At 35.5% G+C, this 21,176-nt stretch overlaps 1 protein-coding gene across 4 annotated transcripts in view; it reads right to left on the bottom strand.

The window, feature by feature from the left end:
* Positions 1–247: 247 nt before the first annotated feature.
* The window catches only part of Creb1 (cAMP responsive element binding protein 1), a 40,687-nt gene continuing 19,758 nt past the window's right edge, over positions 248–21,176 (bottom strand). Inside the window, exons 5-8 of one of the 4 annotated variants that reach the window (XR_001174753.1) lie at positions 18,319–18,501; positions 16,096–16,246; positions 6,036–6,606; positions 248–4,825 (exon numbers count right to left, since the gene is read on the bottom strand). Coding sequence is in view for 3 of the 4 variants with exons in the window: in XM_013009486.1 (XP_012864940.1) it covers positions 6,462–6,606; positions 16,096–16,246; positions 18,319–18,501 (479 nt within the window). In the remaining variant the exon portion in view is untranslated. Of the gene's footprint in view, positions 4,826–4,853; positions 6,607–16,095; positions 16,247–17,029; positions 17,093–18,318; positions 18,502–21,176 lie in introns of those variants that run through there. The other 3 variants (XM_013009494.1, XM_013009486.1, XM_013009476.1) reach the window with 3 other exon arrangements.

The following is a 21,176-nucleotide window of genomic DNA, read 5'->3' as shown; positions in this document are numbered from 1 at the left end:
TCTTCAAGTAGGCACTGTTCTTTCTTACTGAAAAATCTTGTGCTAAAAATTAGGAGGTTACTAAAATTAAGTAACTAAAGATAGGTTCTTGTTGCATGAACTGCAATTTTCAACTGCTGTGCAACACAAGCTTGGGATATAGTCAATATGCTTTTGCTCACTTAACAAAACAAATAAACAAGAAAATATGGCTTAACAATACTAGCAAGAAACAAGGAGATCCCATCCCCAAAAAAGAGACTTACAGTGTTTTTAAAAGCAATGTTTATGTGACTGCACATAAATGTTTGTGTAAAAAGGGCATTATGACAGTTGATACCACAAAGATTACAGTAAGAAAAAGCACTTTATGACAATATATCACAAATTCACAAGGATCACTTCAATATACAAAGCAATCGCTACCATCCTGAACACAAAGCAGCTAATATATGTACATGGTGTTCATAAAATGCATTGTAACCCAGTACATTTTCTTCCTTTACACATAAAGCACAGAAAGTTTTTGGTTAAAAAAAAAAGATCAAAACAGGGACGTTTCTAGAATGTAGGGAATTTTATTAGAAATGTATTTCCTTCATTATAGTTCCTTATTTAATATTCAACTCTAACAGAAATATCAGAGTTAAAAAAATTGATACCCTGTTTTGTGCTGATAGTTTTGGGGGAGGCATTCTTAACCCCTGACCTCAAGGAAAAATTCAAAAGCCAAACACCTTTGGAGGAACTCCCCTGGTTATTTTGTTGCTAAGAAGTTTCAAGTGACACATCTGGTTAGAAACAATTCTTTTTGCTGGAGGGGGGGATGGGGGTGAGGGAAGACTATAGCTACTCTGTTATAAATCAGTCAAGGACAACTTTACAAGGGAAACTGCTAACCAGGGCTTCTTTGTCATCCCTAATAAATCTATACTCACAGTAAAATGCTGAAAAATTATTTTCCACTTTCAATATAAATAATTTTTATTACATACACATTGGAGTGGCACCTGGATAAAAATATGTCTATAAAGCATTTACCAATTCAATTTTAAAACATAAGAAAATAAAACCTCCCAAACACAATGCTTGATCATTTCATATGGCCAACTAACATCAAATTATTCCCTGCAGGGATTTTCTTCCTCCTCTAACAATTTTTACCCATCTCAGGTTGACTGTGACCATCTCCAAGATGCTCATCACACGGAAGCTTAGAAATGCCATGCTTCTATAGCCAAGTATTAAACAATGCCTGGAAAGTAGGTAAAATTTTAATTTGCTTGACCTTTCTCAAGCCATTTCTTGTAGATTGTTCGTTTCCTTTTACTTGCTGGTGAGAATAATTTAAAATGCATGTTTTACTTAGCTGGGACCTGCACCCACAGTGCCAGAATGTGGACCGGTCATTATTTTCCTCTCTGTGCTAAACAACTCTGCCTGTTTTTTTTTTTTTTTTTTTTTTAATTGTCAACTTGCTTTACAGGCTTTGTTCTATTTTTTTTTTAATTTTTCTTTTTTTAAAAAATAAGTTTCAAGCTAAAACACCTGAAATATAATTCCTCCGTTAGAATGTTATCTGGTCCCTCTTTGAAGTTTGCCCCCTGAGGATGCATACAAAGGCTTAAGCTACATTCACTCATCAATAAGAACATATCATAGGAGATGAGACAGATGGAACTTCAGCACCCTGTTTGATTTGTTTGAAATTCTTCCATACTGACTCAATTTCCTGATAGGTTCAACCCCTCAAGGATTTGCCTTTTCTTAGCCATTGGTTCTAGAAAGTCAGGAAAACCAGTTCCTAGTACATACAGTGACTTATGTAGTCAACTTAAAAAAGAAGTCAACATTATTAACAATAAAAGTAATCAAGATGTGAGCCGTCCAACAAAAAGTTCTGGTTGTGCTTTGTACAGCTACTGAGTGAATAAACATATCACAATTCTTCACTTATAGGCTTTCTAAAGCATATGTCCTCATCTATAACCAAACTTCATCGCTTTGATGTAATAAAGCCAATATAAAATGAATTTAGTAAAAAACGATTATTATATGTAGTCTCCCATGATGATAATAGCTATATGCTTTTAAAATCTTACTACTGTGGAAAAATTAGTAATTATTTGGAATACTATTACTGTGGTGAGGATAAAGTTTCATTTGAAATAAGGATTGATACTTTGAGTTACTTTTTTGTTGAATCATTATTCATGATAAAAGTTTGAGTCCATCTTCTGATTATCTGGGCTAGTCAAATCTATTATCTAGATTTTTTTTTTTAAAAGCTTTTTGAAAAGGGGATAGGGTAGAAGAGGGGATGTTCTGGGGTTTGAACTTGACATTGAGTTTGCTATCAGGCGCTTTATCATTGAGCCAGACCTTCAGCTCCATTTATATGCTGGTTATTTTGCTTCCTGCCTGGTTGCATACCTGGACTGATCCTGCATTTGTCATCACGCCTAGCTATTGATTGATAAGGGTTCTCAGGAACTATCCTGCCTGGGTGGGTTGGCTTTGAGGTGTAAGCATTCAGTCCCCCAAGCAGATAAGAATACGGGCATAAACCAACAATCCTATCAACAGTTTAAAGGCTAGCTTTTAGGTGCTAATATATATAAATCAACAAAAAGCTTCTATTAAAAAAAGTCATATCTGAAGAGAAAAAAAAAAAAAGACCAAAAAGTCAATGAATTGGTTAGGGGACTTGATAAGTTGCTAAGACCCACACTAGGTCATTTTTAAAAGTGCAAGTTACACCAAACATTTACAAATATTCATGTAAATAAAATCCAAATAAATATACAACTTTTGTATTAGGTAACAGGAAATAATATACCAACAGTTTTCAGCATTACAAATGCAACAAAATAAACTCCTCGAAATTATTGAAAAGGCATGTAACCACTGTTTCTAATTACATTAGCCTTTATTCCTGCAAAATGAAGCAGTCTTTGGTAAGCAACCAATTTATGTTAATAGATGACTGTAACTGAACACTCAATTAAAAATTAAGTCAAAAAGAATACATCTAGACTGAAGTCACTACAAGTAAGTAAAAGCATTCTGGTTTATACAAACTTGTTTCCAAGCTCTAAGCCTTTGTATGATTCCACCCAAATGGTCAAGAAGATAGTAGGGAGCAGTCCTGAGAGGCAGAGATAAAACTTCAGCCAGATGACTATTGATTGGAAAGCCTGCCTGACTGGTATTGTGCTTCTGGACACTAGCACTGCTGCGGGCCTACCTCAAAACACATTGCCTGATAAATCCCTGCGCAAATCAAACACCAAAAGTTCCTCCCCTGGATGATTTTTGAAAAATCAGTGGTTCTTTTAAAAAGCTCTCTTCAAAATGTTCTTACCAGTATTGTAGCTGCCAGAGACAAAGCAGAAAACCCAAATATTTTGTTTTTGGTGGGAGTGGGGAAGTTTTCAAATGACTAGTAAAGTATTTAAAAGCATCCAAGTAAACTAATAAAAATGCTTGGAAAAATTTAGAGCTATAAGTCAATCATGAGTGATGGAGAAATGCAGTCATTGAAACTAGCAGAAGGGATGCAATAGAACACACAAAAATGTAAAATTTCATCTGACCTCAATATACTATAATACTCAGCATTCCTGACTTAGGAGCTCTCAGAGCTTTAGATTATATACTGTATGTATGTATATATGTACACATATATTATACAAATGCCATTTCCCCAACCCCACTCCCAAGAGAATCTAAACAAACAGCACCTATGACAAAATTACAGTTGCCAATATGGTACTTGAGTTTGAAAAAGAATGAACTTATATCTCATCAAATTTTTAATAATGTGAACACATTGAACCTAGCCCTTTCTAAGCCACTTTTCAGTTAAACACTATCAGAGCTTGACAACTCAGAGAAATATATCAAAAATAAACCCCTCCCCACTTCATTTTTATTAGTTAATCTGTCCTATAGATAAAAGTGCCACATGGCCCTATATTTGCAAAATGAGCAATATCAAACTTATTATTTTCTAGGCAAATCAGTAGCATATATACAGATTCCTATGATGACATTTTTATTCCCTTTTGGCCAATAGGAAGAGAAAACCTTACTTACAATGTGGCCATAATTTCTTGGCTGCAAGATTTAAAATGTCATTTTAAAAATAAAGATTCTCCAAGTAATAAGCTTAAAAACAAACATATTTCTTCTATCTCTCACATTAAAAAAAAACCCCACAAAAAACCTGGACAAATGCTGCTTGATTTCTATCTGTATAAACTGAAATCTTCAAGTCTCTCCAAAGGCCTAATGCAGATTTAGCAACATCATACATTTGTTACCTTACTGTTAAATAACTGACTTCAAACCAGTGCAGTCATCCTGAAGGTATAAAGGACCAAGTCTTTGTAACTTAGAAATCCATTCAGCTAATAGAAATGTGATTGCCTTGATTTATCAGGGACTAAAAGATACAACCTTCCTAATTAAGTAGAAAGCCTCAACTTTTGGGAAAAAAACCCCCCACAACAACAACATAGCTTTAGAGATCATAAATTGCTATATACAAGCAATTTTTCACTTAAAACATTGACAGCTGACATTTTGATTCAATGTAAAATAAGTCCAGATTGTGAAACAGATATCCTTTTACTTGGTTTGTGTAGAACCAAGTTTAGAAATGACATAGCTATCCTGGTAACAAGCAATACTTATGCTATCACTTTCTCCACTTGCTCAGCAGGACAAACATCAAACTTTACAGTTGTTTGAAAGCCTTCTTGAGAATCTGGTGAACTGTCCAAATATAAAGACTACATCACTCAATTCTTAGAATGATGCTCCTTCATAAACTCTGTTCATCCTTGAAAAAAGACAATGGTCTGTTACAAACAAAAATATAACATTTATAAATATTAATTTAAACTTACTTTAAAAAATAAACCCAATAACTCACTCTGTATGCTTTGTTATGATAAGCAAACTTCATTTCCTTAACCCATGACTATAAAACATTTCTTATCAAATTTCTTGACTTTTAAAAAATGAACTTCCTTCTTCAATGTGGAAGTTTAATGTCATATTATGCCATCTCCAATTTTAAAAATCCACCTTGGTTTTCTTTTAAAGGATAACATTTAGATTTATCAAGCTTAGTGAATATAATGAACAACTAATTAAAATGTTATTAGAAACAAAGATGCACACATACGCAGGTTCTTATCATCAGCAATTAAAACAGGTAACAAATAGCAAGGCTCTATGGAATCATATTGGAAAGCTAAAGCATTTAACTACCCTTTTTAGAAAAAAGGCAAAATGAAGTACAGTAGACATTCAAATATGTGTGGTGAAATTACTTTCTTTATGCACACCTAACGCTGTATTTTTTAGAACCAGAGGCTTATATACTTTATTTAAAAGATTCATTAGAGATTCTCTGATTAAAATATGCTAATATGGAAAAGATTTAAAATCCAGTATTTTACTATAGCAAATAAATAAATGATTTTGCTTTATTTTACATCTTGAAGACGTTTCTTGTTGGTGGCACAACGTAAGTGCAAAGGACAACAGTTAATTAGAAGTATTTTTTAAAGTAAATGAGTGACAATATAAATAATTTTGAAGGCAAGGAAAAAAACTTTTATTTAAAAACCTTGTTATGTAACTCAAGGATTCATTTCCTAGTCGGCATCCTTTTACTAAGATTTAGTACTAAAATAAGCTTTGCATCTTTACTTCAATTTAATTTAAAATTCAAATACCATGCTTTTTCATTCAGTTGGTTACTTCTTTTAATGTATTCAAAAATACTGAACACATACAGAACTGAAGTAAGAAGCAACAACTGCCCTATGGAAGAGCTGTGGTTAATACAGGTTTTTAAGAACCAAGGAAAGTTTCAGTACTGAAAAAAACATACATAGGAAGTTCTTCAAATTCATTCTTAATTTTTTCAATGCCATATTAAAATTTGTTTAAAGGGTATGTCTGAACAATTCTACATAATTCACAAAAAGTGAAAACATGTCAATTTGGCAATCAACATTTCTTCATTGCACCTTACTTACTTTATGCATGCGGCCACACATTACTTCAGCTCAAGAGGCTGGGGTAACTCTGTCCCTAAGGCAATCAAGGAGCTCAGCACAAACCTTGAAATCATTTTTTAAAAAAGATTTCATTTTCATCATTTCCCCCAACAATTTACAAGTAAACAAATTATTACTTCTTGAGGAGGGTGGGCATTGGAAAGCAGAAGTCTTTTCATGATTCCTGGTGCTGAAAATTTCTTGAGGGGAGAAGTGGAGGCAGGTGTTGAAACATTCACAGTTTAATGCAAAAGCACAAATGAAGGAAATTCTGTAGTTGCTTCAGGCAGTTTTGCGCATAGAAAAAAAAGAAATGTTTAGAAAATAAAATGTTTATTTTGTCTTTCTGGTTGTGGCCAATCCAGTCCACTTGCCACCTGAACAGGTGAAAATTTAAATCCCAAATTAATCTGATTTGTGGCAGTAAAGGTCCTTAAGTGCTTTTAGCTCCTCAATCAGTGTCTTGTTTTGGTTTTCAAGCACTGCTACTCTGTTTTCTAAACATTTCACATATTCTTTCTTCTTTCTACGACACTCTCGTGCTGCTTCCCTATGAATAAAAAAGGACAGCAAAAATTATCCAAGTAATCTCTATCTCATTTCTTTTGGAGTAGAAATTAGTCAAAGGAATATTTTAGTACATATTAGTATATATTTTCTATATATTAGGCATTGGAACAGATAAACATAATTGATTTTATTTAATTTTAATATACTACAAAAACTTGAGCCAAACAAACATGCAAATAGATATTCACTCTGTTACCACTAGTCTTTATACTATTCACTAAAATGTTCTGTGTTATACCTATGTAACTTAAAATTCTATCTATATCAATAGGATAAATTTTAGTGGGGGAAAAAAATCCTTCAACAATAAAAAAAACTTGCAAACTCATTATTGTAGAACATTAAAAAAAATCTAACACAACTGCCTCTTCAATAAATAAATGCTCTTGGGACATGTAAAAATTAAATGTAATATAAATATAAATAATATAAAACCTAAAGTTACAGAGCTTTTTTAAGAAAATGGGGGGAGGGACAAAGGTTTCTAAAGATGGATTAGGTAAGGTTAACCTGAACAGGAGACTGAAATGGAACCAGGATATAATAAATAACAAATAGGCAATCTTCAGAACAAGAGAAGTAAAATCGTATTGGATGAAGGGTTAATATCCAGAACATATAAAGAATTTTAATAAGGGGCTGGGAAGGTGGCTCAGTGGTAGAGCGCTTGCCTTGCATTCCTGAGGCCCCGGGTTCAATTCCTCAGCATTACATAAGCAAAAAGAAAAAAGCTGGAAGTGGTGCTGTGGCTCAAGTGGTAGAGCGCTAGCCTTGAGCGAAGAGCTGAGGGACAGCGCCTAGGCCCAGAGTTCAGGCCCCACTACTGGACCCAAAAAAACCCAAAGAATTTTAGTTAATCAACAAAATATCCATACTGAATGGCATAGGAGTTACCGAGATATTTCTCTAGTGAAAATACACAAACAGTCGGGTGCTGCTGGCTCACATCTGTAATCCTAGCTACTCAGGAGGCTGAGATCTGAAGATCATGGTTCAAAGCCAGCCCAGTCAGATAAGTCTGTGAGACTTGAGCAAAAAAAGCTCAAGGACAGAGCTTAGGCCCCTGAGTTTAAGTCCTATGACAAACTGGGGAAAAAAAGAACAAGAAGAAAATACACAAATAGCCAATGAGCATATGAAAAGATATTCAACATTACTAATTATTAGGGAGATGCAAATAAAAACTGTAAGACATCACATTACATTCTTAGGATATCTATTATCAAAACCAACTTCCACCATCACCAGAAAATACTGATAAGGATGTTAGAAATTGGAACATTTTTGAACTGTTTCTGGGAATGTAAAATGGTATGGCTGTTATAGGAAACAAAATGGAATGTTTATTAAGAAATTACTAATAGAATTAGCTATATAATTATTAACCTCATTACTTAACAAAAGAACTGATTTAGTGATATATATTATATACATATAGATATACATGTGTGTGTGTGTATATATATATATATATATATACTGTGTACACAGCCGTACAAAAGCTAAAGGATAGAAGTACTTAAGTGTCATCAGTGAAGGAAATGACATACATACATACATAGAATGTAATATCTGTTATTCAGTCTTCAAAGGAAGGAAATCTTGACATATACTATAATATGGATAAACCTTGAAGACATTAAGTGAAATAAGCTAGTCCCACAAAGACAAAAACTACAGTTCTACTATCTAAAGTAATAAAGCATAGAAGTATAGAAGTATAGCTACTCACAGCTTGAGGAGGGGATGGGTATGGTTTAATGGGTACGAGATCTTCATCTTATAAAACTGAGTGTTACAACTGTGACCATACTTAACTACTATTGAACTAAAAAATAATTAGGATATTACATTTTATGTTATGTTGTATGTTTTAGCACAATTTAAAAGAAGTAACATTATTTAAAAATTTAACAAGTTAAAAACTTAATAAAAGATCATTTTTGGCAAGCTGAAAACTGTAATATAAACTTTAAAAAAATCTATGTGGTTAAATGCCCTACATTATGGTTCTTTTTTTTTGGTGTGTGTGGTCCTGGAACTTGAATGCAGGGCCTAGACACTAACCCTGAGCTTCTCTCTCAAGGCTAGCGCTCTACCATTTGAGCCACAATACAACTTCTGGCTTTTTCTAAGTAGTTTATTGGAGATAAGAGTCTCATGGACTTTTCTGACTGGGCTGGCTTCAACCATGATCTTCAGATCTCAACTTCCTGAGAAGTAAGGATAACAGTCGTGAGCTACTAGTACCTCAGCTTGTTTTTTTTTTTTTTAATTTTATTTTATTTTATTTGTGAACATACTGTACAGAGGGGTTACAATTGCGTGGGCAGGTTAATGCGTACATTTCTTACCAAGCATTGCAGCCTCCTCCTTTGTTTACCCTTCCCATCCCTTCCCAGCCTCCTCCCTCCCCCCCAATCCCAATCCTTCTCCTTCCCCCCTCCCCCCCTTCCCCCCCCCCCCACCGACGTTGTAAAGCTCGTTTTGGACATGACAACTTGTACTTCTCATTGTTGCATCAGACTCAGCTTGTTTTTATTTATTTATTTTTTGCTGGTCGTGGGGCTTGAACTCTGGGCCTAGGCGCTGTCCCTCAGCTCTTCAGCTCAAGGCTAGCGCTCTACCACTTGAGCCACAGCACCACTTCCAGCTATTTTTTTCTTTTTGCATATGTGGTGCTGAGGAATTGAACCCAGGACCTCATGCATGCAAGGCAAGCGCTCTACCACTGAGCCACCTTCCCAGCCCCGTTTTTTTGTTTTTGTTTTGAATATCTTCAGCCACTAGCACAGGGAATAGAACAAGGTAGATTCCTTATGGCTCAGTTGAAAGTAGAGTCTAAGTCTATATAAAACATAGCCATTTACAACCAATCATGCATTTACAAAAGTTTAAATTCTGCCAAGGTTGATCAATCTTATTTCTTTTCCTTTTCCTCTTTATTACCCAAGAATTTATAATCTGCAAGTAGAATCGACCATGTAAGCACTATGACTACATGTTTTCAAAGTTACATTAATATGATATACAGGTTAGCATCTTCTAAGATTGTTCCATTACAAATAGTATTATGAATATTTTAAATGTATGTTCCTCAAACATTGGGCTAAAACAATTAACTAGCTTCTTTAATGCAAGAATTCTTGGATCTTTTGAATGTACTACTGTAAACTGAGGATCTCCAAAGAGGAATTTCATAGAACACATTCTAAACTTAATTTGACTCTGTAATACTTTTGTGCCTGGGCTTTGAACTGGGATCCTCAGATCTCAGCCTTCTGAGTAGCTAGAATTACAGGAGTGAGCCACCAGTGTCCACCTTGCTTTTTTTTTTCTTGTTTACAAATAAAAAGAGAAATAAAAAGTACTCATCAACATGTCTCAAATTAATATATGTTAGGTTTGAATTGAGGCATATGCAAAACTAAGGAATAGAATTGGAGCCATTCTAAACCAACAATTTTAAATAAAGTCTAAACATTTAAATATTAATATAAATATCCTAATACAAAATTCAAATAAACCTCAAATGAAAGTTTTATAAGAACTTGTAGCTTGAAGACTGCCTCTAAACAGCTTCTAAAAATTCCTATGTAAATATACTTTAAGACTAAAGAGAATTAAAAGGATGTCCCCCACCCGCCACATCAGCGACTGAAGTGGGAATTTACATGTAAAGATTAAAATAACTTCTACTACAAGAAAAATACAATTCTATGATTCCAGTGCAAACAGTGACTTTACTTTTTTATGTATGCTTGTTGCAGTGTTTGGCCTAGGGCCATGCACTTGATCAGCTTGCATGTTCTCCAGCTCATCCTTCTGCTGGTTGTTTTGGAAATAGAGCCTTGAGAAGTTTTCTTTTTCTTTGGTCCAGTCGTGGGGCCTGAACTCTGGGCCTGGGCGCTGTCCCTCAGCTCTTCAGCTCAAGGCTAGCACTCTACCACTTGAGCCACAGCCCCACTTCCGGCTTTTTTTCTTTTTGCTTATGTGGTGCTGAGGAATCGAACCCAGGGCCTCAGGCATGCAAGGCAAGCACTCTACCACTGAGCCACCTTCCCAGACCCCCTTGAGAAGTTTTCTGCCTGAGCTGGTTTCAAACCATGAGCCTCCAGACTGTAGCCTCCTGAGCACTTAGGAGGATTAGAGTTAGGAGCCCCCAGTACCAAGCTATATGAATATTTTCAGAAAAAATTCTTTTACAAAGTAAAAAAAAAAAGTATTTTTAATTCTATATGATTTTCCTTTTCTCTTTGGTCTTCAAGTCTGTAAGAGTCTTAGCTTTGTATGTGTAGCACACCTATAACCCCAGGACATAGGAGGCAGAGGCAGGAGGATTGAAAGTTTGAGGCTGGCATGGATTACATAGAAAATTGCACTAAGACAGCTTAGGTTACAAGGTGAGACTCTGTCCCAAAAACCAACCAATCAACAGATTTGTACAAGTCTTTTCACTCTTCCCTGGCATGCATCATGTTAACTTAAAAGTAATGTGCCTTGGTCTGGCTTCTGCGACAACATCTGGAGAGTCTGAAAGAATATTACTCTTACCCTATCATACTGATAGAGAGGATTACCATAGGAGATAAATGGAAGGAGGAGATAAAAACCCATCCTCACTGGAGTACAGCTGTACGCCAGCTACACAATAATAAAAATAACTCCTTATAATTTTAAGTACAGTAGGTGAAAACTGATGAAGGCCAGAGTATGTAAGTTGGTAGGTCAATGCACAACCTCTGAAGACAATAGTAATTGTGTGCTTTTACAGGCTATGGCTCCATGAACCTGATAAGGCACTTGGACTGCAAAGAGGCCCCAGTATCTACTGTGGTAGACATTGAAGAAGAAAGAGCAGCTGAGTGGGAGAGACAAGAAACTAGGAACAAAAGATCTGTTAACAGCATTTACTAAGAGGCTACAATTTCTAAATATTTGTAATCACCCCAAAATGACTCACCTCTGAGATCTGATGTGGCTTAGGGAAATTAAGCTTGATAGGGAGCTAATGTTAAAATAGGAAAATTATTTTAGATTACTTTGAGAGAGTTTAGACTAAGCACAAGAGCTCTTAAAATTGGGAGGCAGAAAGCGATATTGCTATGGAAGAAAAACAGAGAAATATGCCAATGATGCTGACTTTGAAAATGGATAAAGTGGACCATTAACCAAAAAATGCTGGGTTCATCTAGAAGCTGGAAAGGGCAAGGAAGTAAATTCTTCTCTAGAAACTCCAAAAAGAAATATTATGTCCTATTTTTTTTTTTTTTTGGTCGGTCGTGGGGCTTGAACTCTGGACCTGGTCGCTGTCCCTCAGCTCTTCAGCTCCAGGCGAGCGCTCTACCACTTGAGCCACAGCGCCACTTCCAAAAAGAAATAAAGTTTTGCTGACATTCTCACTTTAGCTTAGGAACTGGTTCTTCCTAAGAACCATTATTCTGTAATCCAACTGGAAGATGACAGATTTGTTAACTTTTACTATTTAGAGAAAACTGTAAAGACACTACCAAAAAAAAAAAGATACCATAATGAACTAAATTTTGAGTGGTCATTAAATATAAAAGGTTAGTATGTATTTTTGGTATTCCTTCTGACATAAAATTCCTAAACTACTAGGAGTCTTCAAAATGTTGTCTTTTTGTTATATATATATATATATATATTTTTTTTTTTTTTCTTTTCTTCTTCTTCTTTTGGTCAGTCATGGGACTGAACTCTGGGCCTGGGCACTGTCCCTCAGCTCTTCAGCTCAAGGCTAGTGCCCTACCACTTGAGCCACAGCACACTTCTGGCCTTTTCTGCTTATGTGGTACTGAGGAATTGAACCCAGGGCAGTCTTTTTGTAATATTAATGCATTGAGCGATGGCTGGAAGTCCCTAGATAGCAATAAGAGGAAGACTAGCCCTCAGAAGGACCAAGGCATGATTTGGTGTGGTTCACTTGGAACTTCCAACCAATCACAGGAAGGGACAAAGGCTGAAGTCCAATAAATAAGGATTTAATGAATCATGTCTAGGTAATTAAGCTACCATAAAAATTCATGAAACTGAGTTGGGCGCCAGTGGCTCACGCCTGTAATCCTAGCTACTCAGGAGGCTGAGATCTGAGGATCACAGTTCAAAGCCAGCCTGGGCAGGAAACTCCGTGAGACTCTTACCTCCAATAAACCACTAGAAAACTGGAAGTGGTGCTGTGGCTCAAGTGGTAGAGAGCTGGCCTTGAGCTGAAGAGCACAGGGACAGCGGCCAGGCCCAGGGTTCAAGCTCCACGACCAACCCCCCCCCAAAAAAAATTCATGAAACTGGTTTGGAAGAACTATATAGCTATATTCATGGAGGCTTCCAGGAGAGTGTGAAACAACACACCTATAAGCCAGGAGGGTGGCACAGGCTAACTTCAGACAAAGTCTGACTTGCCCTTGCTCCTCACTTAGCTGTTTATAGCTTATAAAATATCCTTTATGATTAATAGTAAATACAAGTGTTTCTGTACTTAACAGCTGTTTTGTCAAATTAATAGAAATGAAGTCATGAAAACGATCAATAGCAGCTCAGTGAGCAACAGGCAAATAACCTGGGGCTTGCAAATGGCAAGTAAAAGGCAAGAGTGGCCTAGTGGGACCAAACCCTAAACCTGTGGGATCTAACATCTGTCAGAATTGTTTCTGAATCACAAGACACCCAGCTGGTGTTTCCTACAGCACTGATTGCTTATTTGTGTTTGTTACAGATGTATTTGGAGTGATAGTATAGGAGACACTGAATTTAATTTTTTTCCTGTATCCTCAGAGAAGCTAATGTTATTTCTATAGACTAGCAATGAGCTGCTTAGGAATTTCAGTACCACCCCTAAAACAAGAACCAAAGAGCCAGAATTATTTTGGTATAAATCTATCAAATTAAACAATATATCAAATTAAGAATATCAATTCTATACTTGATGTAGAGTTAGCCCAATCCTAATCAAAGCTCATTCTATAGACATTAACAAACTAATTAAAAAATCATGAGAATGCAAAACAATACTGTACATGAGAGGAGGACTCACACTGTCAAATTCAAGATTTACTAGGATGCTGTGATTTACTATGATGTTAGATAGCATAGCATTACTTAAAGACACACAGATCAGTGACTGTTGGCCCAGAAACAGACTCACATAAATATGATATATTAATTTTTCACAAAAGAGCAAAGGGAAAACTCTTGTTCCACAGGAGTGAAATACAGAGATATACTCTGAGTAATTTTGTTGTATTTATTTATTTGTTTGTTTTATTCATTGTGGGCTTGAACTCAGGGCTTGGGTACTGTCCTTGAGTTCTTTTGCTCAAGGCTAGTGCTCTACCACTTTGAGCTACAGCTCTACTTTCGGTTTTCTGGTGGTTAATTGGGGATAAGAGTCTCACAGGGACTTTTCTGCCCAGGCTGGCTTTGAACTGCAATCCTCAGACCTCAGCCTCCTGAGTAGCTAGGATTACAGGAATAAGCCACCAGTGCTCAGTTGTTTCTGTTTGTATAATCAAAATAATTTATTTTCTGACTGTCCTATTATATCTACTTAGAACTGTTTGTTTTAGTACGTGCTGTTGTTTTAAAAGTTTTTTTTTTGGGTCCGGTCATGAGGCCTGAACTCTGGGCCTGGGTGCTGTCCCTCAGCTCTTCAGCTCAAGGTTAGCGCTCTACCTCTTGAGTCACAGCGCCTCTTCCAGCTTTTTTCTTTTTGCTTATGTGGTGCTGAGGAATCGAACCCAGGGCCTCAGGCATGCAAGGCAAGCGCTCTACCACTGAGCCACCTTCCCAGCCCCGTTTTAAAAGTTTTATACCCAATATTTGCTTGAGATATTTTACATTACAAAAGGTTAGGCATTTTTCTTATAATTAATTTTCTTACATTAAATTTGAATGCACCTTTTACATTTCCATTTGGTGTTGGAGTTTATTTACTTAAAGTATTTGGAGCACAAGATAAAATAAAAGCTGCTGGGCTTCTTTCCAACTTTCTCCCTAATATTTCAGAATGGCTATACCATTTCTCATAGCTTAGATATAATTTATCAGCATTGTGACAGCTAAGAAATTATTTTAGGTACAAAGAGATAGATCAGCTGAAACACAAAGTTGCTTAAACAAGAAACTAACAGAGCATTAATAGTTGTTTTCAGGGGTATAATCTTACTTGACCATTAGAACAACATTTTAAGTGGGATGTGTGTGTGTTATTTTAAAAAAGGTGTTTAGGAATAATAGATTCTCCCAAAGTCACAGCTAAATGGGAGAGCTAAGACTTGAAGCTAGATCTTTCAAGTTCAGTTTTTGTTTCTTTCACTCTATCGCAGTATGTGAAGATTCTTGGGATGAACTGATTTCTAATTTTTTATATCATCATACATCTTTATTTTCACTTTTTTGTCTCGGTCATTGCCATACTCAAATCTTAAATATTTAGTAAGTTACGTTTGCCCTGTTTTAAACAGGCTAACTACTTACGGCAACAAAGTTACTTTCTGAGAATGACTTTACCCTTCCTATTTTTTGGTCAGCTGTGGGGCTTGAACTCAGGGCCTGGGCACTGTCCCTGAGCTCTTTTTGCTCTAAGGCTAGTGCTCTACCACTTTGAGCCAAAGTGCCATTTCCAGTTTTCTGGTGGTTAATTGGAGATAAGAGTCTCATGGACTTTGCTGACTGACGTGGCTTTGAACCATAATCCTCAGATCTTAGCCTTCTGAGTATCCATGCTTATAGCTGTATTTCATTTTGATAGGTAAAACTTTCATTGGACCAGATATCAGTGGCACACAAGTAATTCTAGCTACTTGGAAGGTAGACTTAGGGATCATGGTTTGAGAGTAGCCCAGATAAATAAGTTCTTAAGGCCCAAATAGCTGGATGGTATGTACCTATCATGGCAGCGAAAACTGAGATCAGGAGGATCATAGTCAGGTTAGCCTGGGCAAAAAGTCGTAAGATTCTGACATGATGGTACACACCTGTAATCCCAGATACAGCATAAATAAGAGGACTAGGATCCAGGATGGCTCAAGCAAAAAGTGAGACTCTATCTCAACAGTAACCAAGCAACCTCTCCAATTTCATTGTTGAGAACTATATCTATTTTAAAATTTTGTTAGTAAACATGGTATTCCTATTAATGTAATTTCAAAGAATCTTTTGGTGTTAAATTATCATTCTGAATAATGAAAATATTAAAACATAAAGTGGCATTATACATTTATTTATTAAAGATAAATTTAAGGTAAATTTAACATTTAATATTAACACACCTATGAAAATTACTTCATAATTAAAAGACTAGCCCACAATTTCATTTTATAAATGAGAAAGTTTCAGGGTGATCATTTCTATTGGAAAAAATTCAATTCAAAGATCCTATTATCAGTAGTTACAAAGGCACACTTGGAAGAATTGACCTACAATGGTCTAAATAAATGGAGTATATACATACCTGTTCTTCATTAGACGAACCTCTCTCTTTCGTGCTGCTTCTTCAGCGGGCTGTGTAGGAAGTGCTGGGGAAGATGCCATAACAACTCCAGGTGCAATGGTACTAGTTGGTGCTGTGCGAATCTGGTATGTCTGTACATCTCCGGAGGCAGCTATAAAGAAGAACAGTGAACAAGGTGTAAGACAGAAACTCTATAACTTGATTTAACTGTGTATCAATCATCACTTTAAACACACTTTTTGGATTTGAAGGGATGTGATAAGGAGCAGATGATTATGGCTAAAATGTTGAAATAATGATCAACTCTGTCATTACTGAGAAATAAATCCCAATTTACTGCATTTATTAGTATAGATAATTGTGTGAAAGATGTCTTAACCTATGTCTGCTGGGTCTCATTTATCCCTATTAGAATGCAGGTCTATTCTGTGGTTAACATGCTTACCAACCTTAAGTCTAAAAGGGAAGTAGGGCACAGCTTGGATGATCTTCCTAGATAGAGTATAATCCTCAGTGTCTTCCTTTGATATTGGTAAATTCATATTAAAAAATTTCAAGTAGACTCTTGCCACGACATAAAAACGACCATGATTTTTCATAAAATAGCAAAATGGAAGAGAAAATAAAGCATTATGGTCAACTATTATAAATTTCTAATTCAAACAAAACTGAAAGTATGAGAAAGTGAAGCTAATTATATTATCTGAAAACATATTGTTAAATGTACATAATAGCTAAATTCAAATTGTATTTTTCTAACTAAACAACCTACTTGTCAAACTGCTTCCAAAAACTCCTTGATGAAATGCTCTCCCAATAAGAAACCTAACATTGAGAGAATTTGAAGATTTTCATAAAATTATCTACATCAGATATCAATATCAATTAACTTGTGTAGTTTGAGTGGAAAAGATTTATATACTAAACATGTTACCATCTTCAAACTGACGTTCAGAATTCAAATTCACTGACATCCTGCTTTACAATTTTTGAGTACCTGCATGTAAAGTGAAAAGGTGTTTTTACTCCCATTAATAATCAAAATATTTCTTTCAAATACCATTTGTTTAACAGAATATATTCTGTAAATACATTAGGGCCATTTAATAAATTGTGACTCAGGTTGGTGTTTTAGGATCATTCTAAAATAATTATTCAAGGTGAATGGTACAGATATTATTACCTAACATAGAGCTAAATGCACTGTTACTTCTGTAAAAAATTTTTTGTTGTTGTTAGTTGTAGGACTTGAACTCAGGGCCTAGGCATTGTCCCTGAGCTTTTTTACTCAAGGATACCGCTCTACCACTTTGAGCCACAGCTCTACTTTCAGTTTTCTGGTGGTTAATTGGAGATAAGAGTCTCACAGACTTATTTGCCTGAGCTGGCTATGAACACTGATCCTCAAATCTCAGCCTCCTGAGTAGCTAGGATTACAGGCATGAGCCACCAGTACCTAAACATATCTGTAAATATTTTTTAGAAACAAATTTATTAGTTCTTCCATCTGTAATATTTTAATCTGGCATAAATTAATCTTGAAGTATTCAAATAAATTCAACAACAACCAAAACCCCTGGTGAAGTCCTACTTACAGAATCCTGAAATGTTTGTGTGTGTGTGTGTGTGTATATATATATATTTATACACACAAAAGAAAAAAGCTATTTCTATAATTCAAGCATTTATCTACTACTACTTTCTCTCCAAAGCCCAACAGTCCTGTATACTGTATTCTTTTGGAATATAGTTTTTTTCACTTGAAATAAGTAGTGATCTTAGAAAAAAGTATTTAAATTTCTTTAGAATAAATTTGAAAAACCAGAAAGCAAAATCCAAACATAGAAGAAAGACCTAGGCCTAGAAAGGTTGGGTCTTTCTCAGGATCACACAGCAGACCCCAGGTAGTCAGGTCAAGAATGCATTTTCCTAACTTACTATTTTTAAAATAATCTACCCCTCCTCAAGTCCTCAAAGACTAAATGTGTTAACGATACATACCATATTTTAAAAATTGAAAATAGTTGTTTTTATGCCATGACATTTTGGTCCAGTTGGAGTAACAGTAGATTTCATGGAAAATATCTATTTCTTAATTAAAGATATATCTAAATAAATAGTGAGGAGACATTAATTATATTTAATGGTACTTACTTTTTTCAATTTACAAAATTTTAATCTTTCAAAGAATTTATCATATTTGTGAATTCTGAATTTTCTTACCCTGAACAACAACTTGGTTGCTGGGCACCAAAATCTGCTGTCCATCAGTGGTCTGTGCATATTGTAGAATGGTTGTACCCGGCTGAGTGGCGGCTGCATTCGTCATGGTTAGTGTTTGCAGACCCTGTACCCCATCGGTACCATTGTTAGCCAGTTGTATTGCTCCTCCCTGGGTAATGGCAACTAAAACCCAATGGATTGTATTGTTACATGTTTATTTAACACCATATAAGATTTTTAAAATATATTTAGTTCAATGTAAAACAATGTGCAAGACAAAGGATAAATTATAATAGCAAATAGTAGCACCAAGAAATGTTTGATATAGTCAGTAATTTTCTACTTAGGAAAACCATATCCTATTTTTAGGACAGAAATGTATTCTATGAACTACATGACTACTTATATAATGTCAAATTCTTTTTGACCTTACTTGTTTCTGAGGAGGTTCTACTTTGTGGTCTGTATTTTTCTTTATTCCAGTATTAGCGACATAACCTATTACTTATACATTATTTAATACTCTGTCCTAATAAATTTCTTTAAGGTAGGAAATGTGATTTTTTTCTTCTCTAGTCTGATGCACTCAGTAGAGTAGTGGGAACCGGCACTTAAAAAAATTGTTTGGGGGCTAGGAAGGTGGCTCAGTGGTAGAGCGCTTGCCTTGCATGCATGAGGCCCTGGGTTCGATTCCTCAGCACCACATAAGCAGAAGAAAAAGCCGGAAGTGGCACTGTGGCTCAAGTGGTAGAGCACTATCCTTGAGCTGAAGAGCTGAGGGACAGCGCCCAGGCCCAGAGCTCAGGACCCACGACCGGACCCCAAAAAAATAAAAATAAATAAAAAAAATTGTTTGGGCTGGGAATGTGGCTTAGTGGTAGAGTGCTTGCCTAGCATGCATGAAGCCCTAGGTTCGATTCCTCAGTACCACATAAACAGAAAAGGCCGGAAGTGGTGCTGTGGCTTAAGTGGTAGAGTGCTAGCCTTCCCAGAGAGGCTTAGGGACAGTACCCAGGCCCTGAGTTCAAGACCCAGAATAGGCAGAAAAAAAAATCATTGTTTGAAATTGCAATTAATATAGCTCTTTACCAGATAATTCTATTTTCCAACTCCTTTAGCAATCATTAACTATATCAAAAGTGTACTTAATTAGCTAGGTGTAGTAATTGTGTTTGTAGTCTGAGGTACTCAGGAAGCTGAGTTGGGAGGATTGTCTGAGCAAGATAATAGAGGCAAGACATTAAGACTTAATCTCAAATAGATAGGTAAATAAATCTTAGGATGTAGCTTACTAAGTATGTTCAAGGACATGAGCTTAAAAAAAAAAGTCCTGTACTTCCTGATACGTTCTTATAGGATCTTTTGTAAAAAATTCACTATCTACACTTGCTACTCATTAAAACCATAAATTATTTTATTTAGATGACAAAAAGCATTGAGAAATGTGGTTCAATCTTTCCAAGTCGTACTGAGGTCAAGTATTCCAGAAAGAGAAGGAATATAAAATTCAAATGGATTTTAACTAAGAAAAAGTTAAAAAAAATAAGGAGAGTTAAAGGTTATTATTTGGCTTGCATAACAAATTGATATTGTGAAAATTTGCATGCTAGCATATATAATTCGTTCATTTTAGCTAATCTTAGACAAGGGGAAGAACAGTATTTAAGAATTACAGTCAGATTCTGTAAGATTAAAGAGTAAGCAAACAGAATCAAACTTTATACAGAGTTAATAAATTCTACTGTATTTAACAAACCATTTTCTTTTTGGCTACACAGCAGTAAATTCAAGTGAAAAAAAAAGCTACATATAAGTATGAATTATAGACCAAATTCTATCACTAAATCCTTATTTGATTTTGTTCTAGCTTCTGTAACACTAATAATATTTGGTTCATTGTTACAAATATTTAAACAGATCATGTATATGGAAAAACTTTGAAAAGGGAAGAGAGCTTTTAAATATTATTAATTTTGACAACCATATGTTCATTTGACAAGAAATAATGTTGTATATTTGAGTGTTCACTACAGTGCTTAGTCAAGAAAATGTTAATAAGTCAGTTCCATCAAAATGATGTGTATATACACAGAGAGGAAAATGGATAAAGGCATTGAATAAAAAAAGGCATTGTAAAAACCCAAAGTATTCAATCTTGAATCTGCATAGTAAACCTGTTACTAACAGGTTCATATTATATGTTCCTAACAGGAAGATACTGCATATCTTAGTATGCTGAAATAGGGGGAAACTAAGTTCATCTATCAATGTAAAAGAGACATCCTTGAATTATTTGGGTAAGAAGCAATCATAAAATTTAAAATGCACGGGCTTAGAGGTGTCATCTATTTATCCTGTCCAACAGAATATTTAAGAAGGAAAAAAGATAACTAAGTCCATAGAGCTCAAATAGTAAATGAGTAACTTGGTTTGAAAAAAAAAAAAAAGCTTTCTTTCAACATACTGTCAAACGTTCCAGCTTTGGGAGAGCTAAACATTTGCTACTTGGGAATCTGTTTTTAATACAGTTGGATGTAAAGTGCAGGCAGGCAAAGCTACAATGGGCTAGAACTAAAAACGAGTAACTTGGGCATCACATACGAAGAGAAATAAAGGAAGTATCATTTATTCACACAAATCAAACAGCAGGTTTCAAAAGTATTTTATGAAATAGCTGGAGGCATGGCTTAAGCGGTAGGGCCAAGTGGAAGGCCCAGAAGGCAAATTCTGGTAGAGTCTTCCAAGTTTAAACCCCATTTCCCACAGGGAAGAAAGAAGAGAGAAGGGAGAAAAAAGAAGAGAAGAGAAAAGAAAGAAGAAGGAGGAGGAGGAGGAGGAGGAGGAGGAGAAGGAGGAGG

This window comes from Dipodomys ordii, unplaced genomic scaffold (assembly GCF_000151885.1).
Source record: "Dipodomys ordii isolate 6190 unplaced genomic scaffold, Dord_2.0 Scaffold1, whole genome shotgun sequence".
Lineage (NCBI taxonomy): Eukaryota > Metazoa > Chordata > Mammalia > Rodentia > Heteromyidae > Dipodomys > Dipodomys ordii.
This window is presented reverse-complemented; position numbering and strand designations above follow the sequence as displayed.